Source organism: Maniola jurtina, chromosome 3 (genome assembly GCF_905333055.1).
Source record: "Maniola jurtina chromosome 3, ilManJurt1.1, whole genome shotgun sequence".
Lineage (NCBI taxonomy): Eukaryota > Metazoa > Arthropoda > Insecta > Lepidoptera > Nymphalidae > Maniola > Maniola jurtina.
In genome coordinates, this window is record NC_060031.1 from 11,950,818 (window position 1) to 11,969,352 (window position 18,535).

At 35.4% G+C, this 18,535-nt stretch overlaps 2 protein-coding genes, 1 long non-coding RNA gene and 1 other non-coding gene across 7 annotated transcripts in view; 2 read left to right on the forward strand and 2 right to left on the reverse strand.

Annotated features, from left to right (window-relative positions):
- Positions 1 to 18,535, reverse strand: part of LOC123881169 (troponin C, isoallergen Bla g 6.0101-like) — a 21,830-nt gene continuing 3,295 nt past the window's right edge. Inside the window, exons 1-6 of one of the 2 annotated variants that reach the window (XM_045929797.1) lie at positions 4,806 to 4,960; positions 4,657 to 4,684; positions 2,623 to 2,766; positions 1,767 to 1,889; positions 1,124 to 1,255; positions 1 to 284 (exon numbers count right to left, since the gene is read on the reverse strand). In XM_045929797.1, coding sequence (XP_045785753.1) covers positions 256 to 284; positions 1,124 to 1,255; positions 1,767 to 1,889; positions 2,623 to 2,766; positions 4,657 to 4,684; positions 4,806 to 4,808 — 459 coding nt within the window. In that variant the 5' untranslated portion in view covers positions 4,809 to 4,960 and the 3' untranslated portion in view covers positions 1 to 255. Of the gene's footprint in view, positions 285 to 1,123; positions 1,256 to 1,766; positions 1,890 to 2,622; positions 2,767 to 4,656; positions 4,685 to 4,805; positions 4,961 to 18,535 lie in introns of those variants that run through there. The other variant, XM_045929798.1, reaches the window with a different exon arrangement.
- Positions 2,285 to 2,356, forward strand: Trnah-gug. Its single transcript has one exon. It is a non-coding gene; the product is annotated as a tRNA-His (tRNA).
- The window catches only part of LOC123881170, a 17,194-nt gene continuing 1,235 nt past the window's right edge, over positions 2,577 to 18,535 (forward strand). Inside the window, exons 1-2 of the long non-coding RNA XR_006799426.1 lie at positions 2,577 to 2,588; positions 6,697 to 6,701. This is a non-coding gene — a long non-coding RNA (uncharacterized LOC123881170). The remainder of the gene's footprint in view (positions 2,589 to 6,696; positions 6,702 to 18,535) is intronic.
- Positions 11,424 to 18,535, reverse strand: part of LOC123881167 (troponin C, isoallergen Bla g 6.0101-like) — a 20,054-nt gene continuing 12,942 nt past the window's right edge. For all 3 annotated transcript variants that reach the window (XM_045929795.1, XM_045929793.1, XM_045929792.1), the window contains 3 exons: positions 14,491 to 14,610; positions 13,388 to 13,519; positions 11,424 to 11,703 (listed from right to left, as the gene is read on the reverse strand). In XM_045929795.1, the coding sequence (XP_045785751.1) occupies positions 11,669 to 11,703; positions 13,388 to 13,519; positions 14,491 to 14,610 (287 nt within the window). In that variant the 3' untranslated portion in view covers positions 11,424 to 11,668. The remainder of the gene's footprint in view (positions 11,704 to 13,387; positions 13,520 to 14,490; positions 14,611 to 18,535) is intronic.

Genomic DNA, 18,535 nt, shown 5'->3' on the forward strand with positions numbered 1-18,535 from the left:
AAATTCTATTTAAATAAACGTTTATTTATAATACTGCACAATAAATACAGTCTTATAACAAATTCATTATTTGTCGTTACTTGCTAATGAATATTCATTTAACAGAACATCATACTTATGTTTTAAAACAATAATAAAAAAGTAAACTAATTAGTAAATAACTAAAGTAATTAACCTATTTAAGTAAATTATATTTACAAAATGGTAAATTAACTTATAATTTGTTTTAAAAATAAAGTCGTGTGCTAATTTTTTTCACTCTCCAGTCATTACTTCCAGGAATTCTGAAACAGAAAATACTTAGGTAAGTTTTTAGCAGCCAACAGCAAAAAGGTTTTTATTAAGTTTCTAATTATCTGTTTCCAACGTTTGTTATTTGCAGTGGTGAGAACTTTAAGTGGGAGGTCCCAGGTTCGATTCCTGGCAGGGGTAATTTGGAAAATAATTTCTAAAATTCCCTGGTCTGATCTGGTTAGAGGCTTTGACCGTGGCTAGTTGCCAATCTACCGGCAAAACAGTGCCGCTAAGGGAATTGGCGTTCCTGTACGATGCCGTGTAGGAACCGATATGGGTTTAATAAAACTGCGATACCTCTTCCGAGATAGCCCGCTTTCATCTTGGACAACATCATCACTTACCATCAGGCATGATTGCAGTCAAGGACTAACTTATAATGGAATAAAAAAATCTAATCAATATACTTTAGCATGATACGAACTAATAATAGTAGAGAAAGCCTATATTCCAAGCTTACAAAATATTTTTTGCATGGTTATAAAACGAATAGGTCTGTATATTTTAGGGCATTTTTTCATAATTGGATAATCTATCTAGTCCTATCTTAGACCACATCATCATCATCATTCCATCAGGTGTGATTGTGGTCAAGCGTTTACCTATAGTGAATTAAAAAAATCTAACTGAAAACTTAATGTTAACTTTTTCTTTACTTCAATTTTTGTCTATAAATATTTAATCGATACTGTTTGGGTACGTATTAGCTTTGTACGAGTGTTGTCCTAAGACGAGGCTCATGTTACGCTAGTTTAATTAAAAAAATACACCCTTAGGACCTCGATTCAAACTGCGTTCGTTTTATAATGTGTTTGTAATGTAAAAATACCATCAAAATCAACGGTTCCCGAGCCGTCAGCGTCAATCTCTGTGATCATGGCTTCCAACTCCTCAGCCGATAAGGTGTTGTCTAATTCCTTGAAGATCTCTTTTAGTACGTCCGTTGTGATGTAGCCATTTCCTGTTAAAAATACACAATAAGTAAGTATACAGTCCCTCTTAAAGCAAATTGGTAGTATCTCAAAAAGCACTATTAAGTAATTATTCATACCATCGCATAGATTAAAACATTCTGCAACAGTCAAACTAAACAAATTAGCCGTATCTCCCCTATAATATGACCAAAACACCCTAAAAATATTTTGCATATCTTAATTTTCCTACAATTTAAGAACCCATTGCTAATATTGCACTATAATTAATAGAGCACGCAAAACAATTTCTAGGCAAAAAAACAATTTCAAAATAGGCACCTTCTACGCAGAAGCATCCCATCTTTGGCCACATAATCTCTCCCCATTAGGTGTGAAGCCTAGTATGAAAAAATTTTACCACAAGGCGTATGATTGCACAGTAACCAAAAACAGATTTTAAGCTAGATACTGCTGCATCAGTTATATTGAAATTTATTTAAGCTATTGTAGATTTAGGCATACGCTAGGTAATCTATCAATATACTTAAATTTAAATACCTTCTCTGTCATACAACCGGAATGCTTCTCTAAGTTCGGCAAGCATAGCTTCAGCGTCGACTTCTTCAGTCAAAAACCTAGCCGCTAACGAACAGAATTGGTTGAACTCCAGTGTTCCGGTGCCTGGAAAACAAAATCTATAACTTTAATTAATATATAAAAGGAAAAACTGACTGACTGATCTATCAACGCACACCCCAAACTACTGGACCGGTCGGGATGTATGGGAAAGGTATGCAGATAGCTATTATGACGTGAACACCCGCTAAGAAAGTATGTATTTTTGAAAATTCAACCCCTAAGGAGGCAAAATAGGGGTTTGAAATTTGTGTAGTCCACGCGGTAGAAGTCAGCGGCATAAACTTTAAAGAACAAAACCACGACAACAGCATCCCTTGATGTCTTGATGAAAACGGCTTCAATAATATCTCTAAGTTGTGGTCAAAACTAACATTATAGAAGAAAAGTATACTTGGCTTATAGCTCAAAATTTCGACGCAAATCTGAATGCCTCAGTAGCCGTGATCGTCTAGTGGTTAGGACCCTACGTTGTGGCCGTAGTAACCCAGGTTCGAATCCTGGTCACGGCAATGTGAAAACATTGTTACGGTGAGGTTAACTTTTTTGTTCAATTCATAGTTTTTCCTTTATTAATTTTAATTTTACACAGTTCCAATTAATTTTATTTTAGTACAGTTTATGCCATTTTAATTCTTATGACAACGCCATCTATGTTTGCTATATGAAAACATTGTGAAAAAAACCTTGACTCTTGTCACCAACGCTATCTATTTTGACGTTGTGAAAACTATTTATAATAAAGTTTTCACACCAATCCGCTTTATAATATTCTTACCATGTTCGTCATATTCTTTGATAATGTCTGATAATGTGCCATCGTCTAATTCCTGACCCAACATTTCCAGAATTGTTCCAATCATGTCCGTTTCAATGACACCCTTCTTTTCGCGATCGAAAGTATCGAAAGCTTTCTTCAACACTGAAAGAGAAAAATAAGATATTCATAGATTTCTAAAAATTTGCCAACTAATGAGTAATTTGTAGCCGCTTTTTTTCTCAGTTGTATACCTAATTGTACTACTTTTTATCATAATATTCTATAACTAGCAGACTCTCTCCAGCTTGGTGAGTATAGGGTACTTATTTATAAAATGGGTATGTCTTAAAGTTTAATAAGTTCCTTGTGAAATATTCGAAATGATGGTGGTGAAAAGCGTTCAGAAATCCACTTAGAAGTTATAAGTAATTACACAGATAAACTCAGACTGAGACATTGTATTATACTTGTTATAAGTAGATACAATGCTGAGTTTAATAGAAAACTGAATGGGTGACGACTTTTGTGGTCCAAACTGGGCATTTACCTTTTCTCGTTATTTCTCCGATAATATCACTAATATCCTATATTATTACAGTGGTTAGCCTGACTCTACATGTACCTACTTTGAGTCGAGAAAGTGGAAGAATCTGTAAATCCACTCTAATGTAAATTATTTCGAGAAAACTCCACCATTATGTGAAAAATGTAACCTTCATAAATGGGAAAATTACGACGCAGACAGAGAACCATTGTAATGAATTTGAAGTCGAATTCATTTTCGCCAGTGTAGTCTGCCAACAATGTTTCAACGGATATACATATTTGGCACGACACAATGTAATTGAGAATTTGACACTGAGCAATTAATTCATAGGCCACTGTTAATGAAGTCCTCAAACTAGAATAGGAATGTGTATGATGTATGATCATCGATGTATATGGATTAGCCTTTCCCATACAATTCCGTCCGCAAAAATACGCTTGAATCTTACGTCATCGTCATTGACAAAGTCAAGAGACTTTTGCAAATTCTCTTGACTTTTTGAGCGCGTTTTTTATCTTCGAAGGGCCCATCCATATACATCGATATGTATGATGTATCCCTAGGGCGCAGTCTGTAGTGGCATTAATGTCCTTATTCTAAAAGCCAGACCTCGTGTAGATAATATAATGATTTCCAATTTTATCACGACCGATTAGGTCTTTCAAAATTGTTGCAACTAAGAAGAGGGCTCCTTAATAAAGAGGATTTTTTATTTCAATCTGCCCGTATGTCATAAACTCACCAAACCGGACATCGAATCCGGAATTTTTTGCTTGTCGGCCGATCAATATTAAAACTACTGTACCATAGATATCCACTGACATTTTTTTTGCATTCCATTATATGAACTTGTATTATTTTGGTTGGTAGTTGGTACAGATTAAAAAGGTTTGAATTACTACAAACTAGAAAATCATGTTGAACATCGGTTTTTAAGGTGCAGGTTACTACTTTTATTTGCTTCCATTTAACCATTTTGGTAGAGGCACTAGCTAACCATTTACCTACCCATTTTTAGGGTTCCGTACCTAAAAAAGGAAAACGGAACCCTTATAGGATCACTTTGTAGTCTGTTTGTCTGTCTGTCTGTCCGTCCGTCCGTCGTGTCTGTCAAGAAAACCTATAGGGTACTTCCCGTTGACCTAGAATCATGAAATTTGGTAGGTAGGTAGGTCTTATAGCACAAATACAGGAATAAATCTGAAAAACCGCGAATTTGTGGTCACAGCATTGAAAAAAAAAAGTGTTTCAATTTTCAAAGTTAGATAACTAAACGAAGTGGGGTATCATGTGAAAGGGCTTTACCTGTACATTCTAAAACAGATTTTTATTTATTTTGATGTGTAATAGTTTTTGATTTATCGTGCAAAATGTTGGAAAAATATCCGAGTATGGAACTCTTCGAGAACGGACTCGCACTTGGCCGGGTTTTTTGAGATTAAAACTTGTAAAATCGCTCGTGTTGTTCCTAAAGTTTAAGTAAAAAAAGTAAATTGTTTACTTACTTTGTATCTGGCTCTGGTCAAGTTCATCCTGTTTACAATAAAAACAAAATATTAAAATAACATTCCACAAAAACAAAACTTTCTGGAGGTTTATCAATACTTAATTTGAAATTCACTATTTTACAATAATATTAAGTTTATTAACTGACCATTTTCACGAGATTTCAATACTCCAAAAAATACGAATACACAGAATGACTTTAGATGCACTTCTAAACTTCACTTGGTCCAGATTTTAAAACGCAGACAGTTTATATATCTTTATTGCGATTGACGCTATGCCTAGGTGAAATAGTTCAGGGGTGGCGCATTTTTATCACGAATATTATTTTAGAGGGTTTTATTCGTAGTGTACTCCAGACAAACATAGTTTAGCTGTCATTTGAATACTAAGCAATCAAAGTGAATGAAATTTTGAACACACGTTCTAGGAACTATCTGTGTGTGTTACAATTTTTAGGGTTCCGTAACTCAAAAGGAAAAACAGAACCCTTATAGGATCACGTCTTTGTTGTCTGTCTGTCTGTTTGTCCGTCCGTCCGTCCGTTCGTGTCTGTCAAGAAAACCTATAGGGTACTTCCCGTTGACCTAGAATCATGAAATGTGGCAGGTAGGTAGGTATTATAGCACAAGTACAGGAATAAATCTGAAAACCGCGAATTTGTGGTTACATCATTTAAAAAAAAATTGAAATATGTTTCGATTTTTAAAGTAAGATAACTATACCAAGTGGGGTATCATATGAAACGGCTTTACCTGCACATTCTAAAACGGATTTTTATTCATTTTTATGCATAACAGTTTTTGATTTATCGTGCAAAATGTAAGAAAAAATACCTGAGTATGAACCCTCGGTGCGCGAGTCTGACTCGCACTTTTCCGTTTTTTTTTTGGTTTCCACTGATCGCCATTGATTTGCTAGCATGGTTTGAAGACCGCGTTATACTTGCCTACTTACTTATCGCAATTGAAAAGTTCTTCATGGACTTCGTCTGTGTTGGTGTTAGCTGGCGGGCGTGTTCTGCCTTTTTGGAGTGTTTTTTTTTTTTGTTAAAACTGACTGGAAAGCCTCTAAGGGGTTGCTGTGCGTGTGTCGGCGAGCCCCGGCACAGAAGGGGTCCACACTTGTATAGTTTCCCTAACTTGTTACAAATAACTACAAACTTGACATTGGCTAATCTTTGTAAAGCCAGACGAGAGAGGAAAAAAAGTTCTTCATTAAAAATGGTTGGTCACCCCTGACTCATACAGAGACGCCAGGAATCTCACCATGATGGTAATGATAGGCCCAAATTAAACCAATGATGTGTGAGATACTATGTTACATTACTGTCGTTTGTTATATGTGCAGTGTGCACTGCATCCTAATATTGTTGTTTACAGAAACACGAGCCATTGCTCCGTGGCGCAGTTGGATGGGAATATGTAATTTTTGTTATGTTTGGTATCTATCTGACGTTAAAACAATGTTAAGAGGGCTCTCTCCGTCACTCGTTTCCACTCGTTTCATACAATCGTAGTTCCAATTTCATTTGAATATTAAGCAACCAAAGTCCATGAAATTTTGCACATATATTCTAGAAACTAATATCTATGTCTGTGGTTTTCCAGATTTCTGTTAAAATATTCGGTTTCAAAGTTACGCGGTCTTAAAATTTTCATACAAATCTTTGAGCCCCTGTAATTTTAAAACTACATATTTTTAGAAAAATCTAAAACACCACAGACACAGATATTAGTTTCTAGAATATGTCTGCAAAATTTCATGGACTTTGGTTGCTTAACATTCAAATGAAATTGGAATTACGATTGTATGAAACGAGTGGAAACGAGTGACGGAGAGAGTTTTAACCCCCGACCCAAAAAGAGGGGTGTTATAAGTTTGACGTGTGTATCTGTCTGTGGCATCGTAGCTCCTAAATTTATGAACTGATTTTAATTTAGTTTTTTTTGTTTGAAAGGTGGCTTGATCGAAAGTGTTCTTAGCTATAATCCAAGAAAATCGGTTCAGCTGTTTGAAAGTTATCAGCTCTTTTCTAGTTACTGTAACCTTCACTTGTCGGGGGTGTTATAAATTTTTAATTTACACTTGTATTTATGGTACTACTGCCTAGATGATACCCGCATCTTCGTTCTGTTATAACCCTAGCCTAGACACGCCGACCTAACAGTTTGTCCGTGAACTCTTCGATTTTCCGGAATAAAATAGTCTATATCTGTGTCCGGGATGTAAGATATCCCCGTACAAGATAGCTATGATGACTATGCTATGCTATCCTGTGGGAACTCCTTAATTTCCTGGGATAAAAGTAGCCTATATACCCGTCCGCAGGATGCAATCTATCTTAGTACCACGTCAAATCGATGAAAAAGATGGGCCGTTAAAAGATAAAAACAGACAGACACACTTCCGCTTTTACCTACGAGTATCTATATTACTTATGTATGTCCACTTTTAATTTATGATTTGACTATTATCCGCGTGGACTACACAAATTTAAAACCCCTACTTGATCCCCTTAGGGGTTGAATTTTCAAAAATCCTTTCTTGGCGTACCTACTATATTGTCTACGTGATAGTAAATAACTGCAAGCCCCATCCGTCCAGTAGTTTGAGCTGTGCGTTGATAGATCGGTCGATCAGTCAGTCAGTTTCTCCTTTTAAATATAAGTATAGCAATCGCGCGCGGCTTCTCTCCCGTAGGAATTTCATAAAACAGACCTTATTTATTCCCTAACTACATTGTAAGGGGAACTTCTGTACTCAACTTTCTAGGTCTGGTCTAAGAGTTTGTTTGGGCTGGGTGTTGAAAAGTCTAGTCAGCGAGTGAGTCAGGACTTTCAGTCATTATATAGATGATAATCTATAGATACCTATCTAATATTAATTCTATTTTGTTTTAGACAAGTACCTACTTACCTAGTATTATTCTTGAATACTAGAAGACGACAAATGCGTGTATAGACAAAAGTGCAGGTTTACAGGAAAAACAAAAACGTGAATAAAATCAAATCTGGTCGATATCTAAGGCTGATATCTGGAACATGACTTAACTTTTTAAACTACATAAGTATTAGTTTAATTTCATAACATTGATGTCGACTAACCTTTTTGAAATTTCCCTAAAAAGGCTTATAGCGCTAGGACCCCACGGACCAAGGGTCTCGACACCGAATGGGACAAAGTCAAACATCCAAAGGGGGAACACTGCCAGTATCTTCGGAACCTTGCCTAAAGGCACTTCCTTTAATAATTTATTTTAGTTATTATATTATATATTTTAAGGTTTTTTTTTAGTTTTAGGTTATTATTTTAATTATTATTATTTAGTTAATTAGTTTAGTTGTTTAGTTTATTGTTTAAGCATACTAATATAATATTAGGCGAAGATAATACTTAGAAAACAAAGACTTTGTAATGGCAGAAGTTTACTTTGCTAACATTGCTCTGTTATTATCGCAGGCGATTTAATAATCAATGAAAATTTTAATAAGAACCTCCTAGTTTTTTAAGTCACCAAAACCAATTTTAATAAGTATTAGGGTGACAATCTTCAATTTTTAAAACGTCTTTTCTTATAAGCTCTTTTAAAGTGCAAAGAATGTTGATTTTATTAAGAATCATGATACCTTATTAAAGCAAGATATTATAGAAAAAATATTCCAGAGTCAATTTAGAAAATCAAAGCAGTAAGGTAAGTAATTCTGTGAGAGTATCTACCTACTTAATAATTGGTTTAAGGGTTTAATTTTCTCGACACCAGTCAATCCCGCGGCCGGAAATAAAATTACTTCAAGACTCACGAGTTAATCGTACGATTTTTTCTTTTTCTCATCTTAATTATTGCAATTTAACAATTAGTTTTAACCGAGCATGGAAAGGTTTATGTTTTGCAGCGGTTGTATGTTTATCACCTGAACTGACACTGGTGTTTTAATTTGGTTTACTAGGTTAATACAGGTGTACCTTTACCTAATAGGTGGATATAAACTGGGATAAATGAACATCTTTAAATTAAGAATAATTTTCTCAATCTAAACATAAAAGAAGGTAGGTAAGTAGGTACAGTGAAATTAATTCAAGGGGCGAATATAGAAGCATTTTTCATCTCAATCTCGGGTCGCCTTCGAAATTGAACCCTTATTAAACGTGTATTCAGTTTCAATCAAGAGTCGACGAAGAGTGCAAGGTATACCTACTTTTATTTGATAATATAGGTACGAGTATACGAGGCAATTTTTCCTCGCTAGCGTTGACATGCAAAATTACATTCAGAAATGAAATTTAGTACAGCAGAGCGTCGAATGTCAGGAATACCTACTTTGCTTGAAAGTAAGTAGATCTAAAAGAAGTATTTTTTCAATTTTGCATTTGACCTCAACAGTAAACAAACGGATAGCTTTTAGATTAGCATTAATTTTACATCCCAGGATACAAAAAGAAAAATTGAGCCTTTCTGTGTTGGAGACATAGGAAGATACGATTTTTTTTATTCAGACTGACACAATTTGATATTCCGGGATATAAAGTAGCCAATATGTTAATCCATGGTATGATCTACCTCTATTCTAAATTTCAGCCAAATCCGTCCAGTAGTTATTGCGTGAAAGAGTAACAAACATACACACACGCTTTCGCCTTTATGATATTTAGTGTGCAGTGTGAAGTGAGATTCCATAAAGGTGGCAATACGTCAAACGCGCGTGTACGCGTGTGCGATTTGTGATTGGTTCCTAATGACACTTTCATCATCATCATCATCATAATCAACCTATCGTCGAATGAGTACTGACATTCACGGATCTTTTCTCAAAATGAGAAGGTTTTGGCTATAGTATAGTTAATAAAAGTATAGTATAATATATTTAAAAAACAAAAAAACCACATTCGCTGGCCAAGTGCAGATTGACAGACTTTTCACACTTTGAGAATATTATGGAGAAGTTTCAGAAATGCAGATTTCCTTACGATCTTTTCGTTCACTGTCAAAGCAAATGATATTATCAAGCCGCCGCGCGTGGGGCTTTGTAAAAATAACTGTCGAATGTAATAAAAAGGTTACCTATAGAATAAAAAATAAAAAACATACCTATCTAACTTTCTCTTTTGAAGTTCTTTATTATTTATGTTCATTTTATTCAGGACTGCGCGCAAACAGTTTCATAATTATTATTCAGCATCCATTCCTTCAATTATCATATTAATTAAATCCCTAATTAGCTTCGTAAAGTTGCAATTAACACTGCATCCCAAATAAATTTACGTCAACTCATTTTGAACGAACTATAATATTATTAAATATTGCACCTTCAGAACTATAAAAATCTATCTAAAAAGTAGGCAAACGCCAAACAAACATATAAACTAGTCGAATAAATTATATAATTATTGGCCTAAACATGTACATACCATTTAATTTTATTGTACGTAGTCTTTTTTACGCCACTGTAATTCTTGATTACAATAATTATATGAATAACAAGTGTAAATTAAAAATTTATAACATCCCCGACAAGTGAAGATTACAGTAACTAGAAAAGAGCTGATAACTTTCAAAGGGCTGAACCGATTTTCTTGGATTATAGCTAAGAACACTCTCGATCAAGCCACCTTTAAAACAAAAAAAAAACAAAATTAAAATCGGTTCACTAGTTTAGGAGCTACGATGCCACAGACAGATACACAGATACACACGTCAAACTTTTAACACCCTCTTTTTGGGTTGGGGGTTAAAAAATATTTTGATCATCATCATCACAACCCTCGCCAGCCCAATTTTGAGCACGGGTCTCCTCTAACGTCCTCACACCTCATAACACGTTGGCCAGTTGATGGGGACCAGGGAAACGAGGCAGCAGACACATTAGCATGCAAAGCTACGACGCTGAAGGTGACACGGCCAGAGCCTATTGTACCCATATACTTCAGTGAGTATAAAACTTGGTGGCATGAATTAACACTTAAAGAGCATTCCCAATTATGGGCAAACGTAACTGACTGCAGGCAAGCCAAAGAGGCTTTCCCTAACATAGATCAACGACAAACTAACAAACTATTCCGCCTGGACACAGGTAAACTTAGGTGGTGGGACTCAAACGCCTTTTCGTTATAGGTGTTACTGACAGTCCTCTGTGTAGGGCCTGCATAGAGGTCGATGAAACACCGACGCACGTGCTCCTGGAGTGCACGGACATGGCAGAACAACGAGAACGCCATTTGGGATCCCCAACCTCACTTCATGAAGCCCTCGGCAACCTGGGTGGTCTACTCGGCTTCTGGATTGAGCTTGGATGGCTGGAGTGAAGACTTCGGCGGAAAGGGGCAACGCACGCACAACAGACGGAAACATTTAAGTGCGGAAACCAGCCCAGAGAGAAGAAAAAAAAAACTCGTTCGCCAAGTGCTGATTGGCAGATTTCACACACAACATTACAGAGAACTCTCTGATATTTAATTGACTAAAAACATAGTTTATACAAAAATAGTCATCCTATCCCACAACATCGTCCCACATACATATTATGTAGATAGGGTACGCTTTCGTACATTTTCCCGCCCACTTTGCTCGCTCTTGAACATGGTCTAGTAGACCTCAAAATTTAATTTCGAGGACGACGATAATATTATTGAAGTTTGTATACCTATATTATGATTATTATAATACAAGGTCAGGTTAAATAAAACAACAATGAATTGTATAAATTAATAGGTACTTATGTAGGTACTGTACTTTTTATTAGAAATATTTTTCAAATTAAAAATGAGGTATGTGACTCTATTTAGTAATTAATTTATTTAGGATTTTTTAACCTTCTACGTATATACTTATGCCTTTTTGATTCAAAGTAGGCCTGATACTGTTACTAGACTTCTAACGAGATAATTATATTGGATTCATTAAAAAAAACTTTTTACATAAGTATAGTAATAATAAAACCAAAATTGCCTAAGTATACACGGAGAACTTATTATAATCATAGAATCTAGATTTTTTGAGTAATGTAGATTTTTTCAATCGTCTCCTCCAGTCATGACCTCCATAAATTCTGAAAATAAACGAAAATAATCCTTTAGACCTGTATTTTTTCATTATTTTTTCGGAAGCTCATAATATTCTTATCACTTAACTTCTTATATCCAAATATCTATCAATTTATCTATTTTAGTTTATTTGTATATTTTAATCAGAGATCTTATAATCTAAATTCGTCGGTTTCTTCATCATAATTGCCAAATTATTTATGAGATTATTATTCGTGCGTGCTTCATCAAACTTCTCGTATTATTTCCCTAATACAAAGATAGATGGCGCTGTATAATAGTAAGGTGCGCTCTTTGATTTGTAACGCTACGACACAATAGGAATCTTGTGAAGCTAACTCTTCCAAATGTTCATGGGTTCATGCGGTAATCATGACCCGTATTTTTTGAAATGGATCCTCTCGCAATATCGAGATATCCTTGTATTATTATTAATTAGTATCGATTAGTATCGATAATAACAGTAAATTAAATATAATACTATATAACGCGACAGGTCGAGATGGCAATTAGGGTGGAGACCACCCGCACAGCCCCCGCGATAACCCGGTACAGGATAGCGTGAATGACATGCAGGGCGTCTCCCCGCCTCGTACCCCGATTGCCATCTCGACCTGTCGTGTACTACAGGACCTAATTTTTTTTTCTTTGCCACACTAACATGTTGTCTGAGGGAGATCTCTTGCACGCTAATGTATAGGTAAGTTTAGTATTTCCTATTTGTATCTCGTAGCTTTAGTTTTAAAACGTATCTAATTATTACCATTATATCAAATCAAATCCAAAAACTGACAATCAAAAAGTGTTAATTACCTAATTTGAATTTTTAATTGCATTTATCTTTCTTTGTATAAGTTTATTGTATGTGCAATATTCAAACGAACAATTTCCAAGAGGCGAACGAGACACACTTCAAAATCTTAATCAATTCTAGACCTAGTTATTTGAGTATAGGTTGAGTCATTCAGTTTTCTCTAGAACTAAATATTGATGTCTGTTAATGTCAAGGAGCCCCAGTTCCTAGTGCACACGATGGATGTCACCTAGCTAGTATGTTCGCATGTAAATAGCGAATAGTTTATAGTATTGGCAGGCACCCTCAATCAACCAAATTCAATTGCAAGGTCGGATGGCACTCGTAATTCTGGCACCATGTCAAATCTGTCCGTTCCGTCTATCATTACCATGTACAATTAGTTTTTATTGTAATGTACAGTATTTTGGCTTGAGGAACATTTCCTTACTCTACCACATGGTAGTGCAATACGTAAATACGGCGGTTTTCAATGCCTATTAGTTGGCGACGATACCAGTGACATATTCCCAATACTGTCAGGCGCACGTCTTGAAAGCTTTTAGAAACACTGAATTTAAGACTGTTGACACTTAGAAACTGACTGGCTAGACAGGCCTGACTGACTGACTAGACTGGATAACTATTAAAGGCCAATAATCAATTTATACGTAATCGGTAGATATCAACGTTGATATATCTATGTATATCTCAAAAATTGTATAGTCTTTTTGACAAATAATAAGTTGCTAAGTAACTTACCGATAGATTATTATGATATGTAAGTAGATAGATTAATTATAATTTCAGCCGCAACACGAACACTATAATGTCTCCTCCACAAAATTTTAGTATTAAATAGGTAATAAGTTTCATAATAATAGAAAATGAAATACCATCGAAGTCAACTGTTCCAGAGCCGTCGGAGTCAATTTCCTCAATCATCATGTCTAGTTCTGCGGGGCTGATCTTGTCGTCGAGCTCTCTGAGGATCTCTCGAAGAACAGCTGTTGTGATGTACCCGTTACCTGGAAAAGGGATAATAAATAAGGGATTATTAATTTTGAGTTATGTAAATGAAAGCCCTTTCTTCACCTTATTCAATGAAATCAGACAAGGGAGAGGGTTAAATCTACCACATTGATCAATGAGCGTTGTGGGGTACCTATCAAGCAGGGTAACCATTATGTTCCCCACCCTATTCCGTGATCCTTCTAGTTGATAAATTCAAAAAAAATAACGCTCTTGTCTTCAACATTTTGCATTATCGCAATTTTTAGACGAAAGAAAAGAGGAAATTGAATAGTTTGTAAGTATACAAACGAAATAACTGAATCCCAATTAAAACAAAACATTAACACGCAGAGAAGGTTTATTTTAGCAACCTTTATTTACGCATTTTCAAAAAAGACTGGAATGATCATAAAATTATGCAAATCATTAAGTAATTAAGTATATTTTGTTATTGCCTCTTGAGGTTTGACTATTTAGAAACCCAAGTTAGAAACACGGAATCTTCCCCAAATAGGTACGCACAAAACGTTTTGCGCCATCATTCCCCATTATGCATGGCTAAGGTTTGGAATACTTTTCCGAATTATCTTTGAAATAAGAGTGAATATGCATCTTATAGGTAAACGCGTTGCATGTTAGGCCACATCAACACTTTCCATCAGATGTGATTGTGATCAAGCGTGTGCCTATCACACTAATATTATAAAGGCGAAAGTTTGTATGTGTGTGTGTGTGTGTGTGTGTATGTTTGTTACTCCTTCACGCAAAAACTACTGGACGGATTGGGCTGAAATTTAAAATGGAGATAGATTATACTCTGGATTAGCACATAGGCTACTTTTTATCCCGGAAAATCAAAGAGTTCCCACGGGATTTTTAAAAAACTACTTCCACGCGAACGAAGTCGCGGGCATCAACTAGTAATGAATAAAACAAGGAATCCAGCTTAAGGACGTCAGAGTAATCGAAATATATTTCTCATTACCTTCCTTATCATATAAACGGAATGCTTCCTTCAGTTCAGCTTGCATGGCCTCTGCATCTTCCTCAACCATGAATCTAGATGCTAAGGTCACGAACTCCTCAAACTCCAGCTCACCGGAACCTGAAATTGATAAGAATAAATATCAAAAATATTTGCCTGCATAACTGTCAATTTAAATTAATGATGAACATGCGGGAAGACTCGATATCGATTCTACTACCGCCTCAAATTGTTATTAGTATTATAAATATAATATTAGCATAGGCAATAATTTTCACGTATCTCAATATTATAATGTTATTCAATATATCTTAGTTTAAGTACAGGGGTAAAAAAAATAAGATTTTTCTGTATCGTAATAGTAGGATATACTGTTTTTTAATTTGTAACTATGCCCGCGAATTAAAAACCCCGTGAGAACTTTTTGATTTTCCGGCATCTACTGAAAAGAGCTGGCAAGAAACTTTTCATAAAGCGTAATGTTCCAATATGGAGATATTATGTTATTTACATAACAATGTACCTACTATTATTGTACTATCATTGTATTACTTTGCTACTATTACTATCTTGTGGGCTAATGAATGGAAAGCCGATTCTTAATGTAATGACGATGTGTATACGAATGTAATAACGATTCTTAAATTCTATTACTTAATGACAATGTTCCTGTGCAACATTGTCATTAAGTAATACATCAATTTTATTAACCACCTAACAACACATTCTCTGTATTTATGAAATGGCAAATATTGCGGAGCTTTGATATATGTAGCCTAGTGGTTAGAACGTCCGCATCTTAATCGGAGGTCGGTGGTTCGATCCCGGGCACGCACTACTAACTTTTCAGTTATGTGCGTTTTAAGCAATTAAATATCACTTGCTTTAACGGTGAAGGAAAACATCGTGAGGAAACCTGCATGCCTGAGAGTTCTCCATGTTCTCAAAGGTGTGTGAAGTCTGCCATCCGCACTGGGCCAGCGTGGCAGACTATGACCTAAACCCTTCTCATTCTGAGAGGAGACCCGTACTCAGTAGTGGGGCGGAAATGGGTTGATCATGATGAAATATTGCGGAAGCGTACATTTAATTCCTGGATTCCATAAACATTTTGCGAGACTTTTCTGCCATTATTAGTATGGTACCCATAAGTACGCTTACGAGTGAAGTCAAACTTCTAACTTTTTACCATGAATACGCACTCGAATCCACAATTAAAATCGAAACTGGGAACTGAAAATCTGAACTGTGAATTTACCACATTAATCGCGATATTATAGCGTACTTAACGGATACTAAACGTCCGAGCGGGATCAAGGTCTTCAGTACATTAACCATTACTAAATTCTACAGTTTAATCTTCGTTGTTTTCATTACCATGTTTATAGTTTAGTTTAAACATTTAGTATATTTTAATATTATTTTTACAGTTCGTAAATCATATTTAGATCTCATATATTAATTTATTCAAACACATTTATTGCTCACTATTATTCGTAAGTCGGAACACGGCCTTACATCAATTAGCTATACTATCTTAGAAATTCAAAAGGCGCTTCCAAAATCGATGACTTTGACGATACTTTGCTTGATGATCTATGGAAGTTTTGACTTTTGATTGAAACTTCCCGAAATTAGGTAAGTTATAGTAAAAAAGATCAATAATAATATACGAATATTGATTTATCCATTGTGATGTTATTATTCCAATAATTTTATTATTACTTTTCCTCTACATATTAACCATTATTAGCCCGCCTTTCTTACATTATGCTATACTTTTTTGACGTGACAACGTCTTATAATTCGATAGAGCCGGCTGCACGCACGAAAAAACATGACTCATGCGGCGTTACCTCGCTCTGAGGCGTTCCATGTAAGGCTTGAAGTGCAAGCGAGAGCGCGGAACGAGCGACAAAGAAGCACAATCGGCCTTTGTTGTCACGTTCAACTATCGACAGTAAACCGACTTTACAGACAACCAATTTTTTTTTTTATCGCTGGGAAATGCTTTTACGCATCCCTCCCGGAAGCAGATACATTATGGTATACTATGTCAAGTAGCTAACCATTATTATTAACCTGCCTTTCTTTTTTTTTACTTACCTATAGATCAGTAATATTAGGCAAGCTTTTTTCTATTGTTGATCGTACTTTAGGACAATATTATTTACACATGTTTTACAATATTTAAGAGAAAAAAAAAAAAAACTTCACCACGCCACCACTGCTATGCCACATATCTTGTTCGAAAAATTAAAAAATTGCAAAAGTCGTAGCGGTTTTGGTACCATCATGGTGAGTAAATTGTAAAGGTAGTGGAAGATTACTACCACTATCATTAATAATCGTAATAGCATTTAAGTCAAAAATCTGAACATTGACTATAATTTAAAACTCTTGGGCTATAGACATTCTTTGGCAACCTACTACGGTTGGAATACGAAACATTTTAAAAGACAATCAGTTCTCTTCACATTGTGCCAAGACCATTAAGCCCATTCTTCACTCGCACGCGTATCGTGGCCTTGACATTTCCCACGATTCGCACGTGAATGCGCGACAAATGTCTTTTTTTTCACTCACAATTTTTGGCAATCTATCTAGTTTTCAACTTTGATGCTTACAACCAAACCGACTTCGGACCAGATTGGCAGACGAGGCTCACTTGGTTACAGACCCGAAATATATTATGTATACCTACAGTGACGGAATCCACCAACGACTCTTTATCCACTTCAATCTCAAAAGAGAGAGGGAGAGAGTCCACGCGATAGAAATAAAGGCATTTGTTAAATTTTTGACCGCAGTTTTATGCCAGCTGAATTGCACTTTATTAAGTCGTAAAAAGAGTCACTAGTTATTAAAACGTCTTCGTGAAGTGAGCCTTCTGTACCTACCTGTAAGAACGAAGCGCGAGCACTGGCGTTAAACCTCTGCTTTATTGTTTTAGAACGTTCGTGGGGTGTCATAGTAAAAGTGAAGAGCGGGCTTTAAAAATGTATGCAATAACTCTCTTATGTAACTTTTCTAGCTTAGATATATAGCAACGTGGTCGTCGATCCCAATGACAACGAACTTGAGTTCTAAAAATAGACGTCTGATTTCCGCTTTGACCTTTATGCTTAACAGGGCTCTCTCCGTCACTTACTCCATACAATCGTAGTTCCATTTTCATTTGAATATTAAGCAACCAAAGTCCATGAAATTTTGCAGACACATTCTAGAAACTAATATCTGTGCCTGTGGTGTTTTAGATTTTTCTAAAAATATGTAGATTTAAAATTATAGGGGCTCAAAGATTTATAAGTATGTGAATTTTTAAGACCGCGTAACTTTGAAACCGAACATTTTAACACAAATCTGGAAAACCACAGGCATAGATATTAGTTTCTAGAATATGTCTGCAAAATTTCATGGACTTTAGTTGCTTAATATTCAAATAAAATTGGAACTACGTTTGTATGGAGCGAGTGACGGAGAGACCCCTCTTAACTATTTTATGTAGATTACAGCGAACGTGGATCCACAGAATATGTAATACATAGTTAGAATACCTTACTATTCCCACAAAGTTTTGTTTAGGTACATCGTACTAAGCTATTTACGCGAAATAGCATACACATCATAAATAGATAACCCTCAGCCGTCTTTGATGAGATCCAGTATCTCACTTGATATTTAAATCCCTAAATGCGATGCCTTGTTAGATTGTGAAGTAGGTACGAGTACCTACTCATTATGGAAACCAAAAAAATGTCTAAGTTGGCGAAATACTCGAAGGAATATCACTTTGTCTTTACTTCTTTATGCATTAACTACTTACTAATTGATTTCACCGTTTTGTATAACGTTTAATTATATACCTACTACCTTTAGAAGAATACATTTAGCATATTTTTTATTCCGGGATAACTAAGCGTTAGGTCACGGAACACCTAACTAAATTCTCGTGGAGCAAATCAAGAGAAAAGGAAAATATAAATTAATATATTTGACATGATCGACCGAAGTTGATTATTATCTGCTTCAAAAAAATATGCAA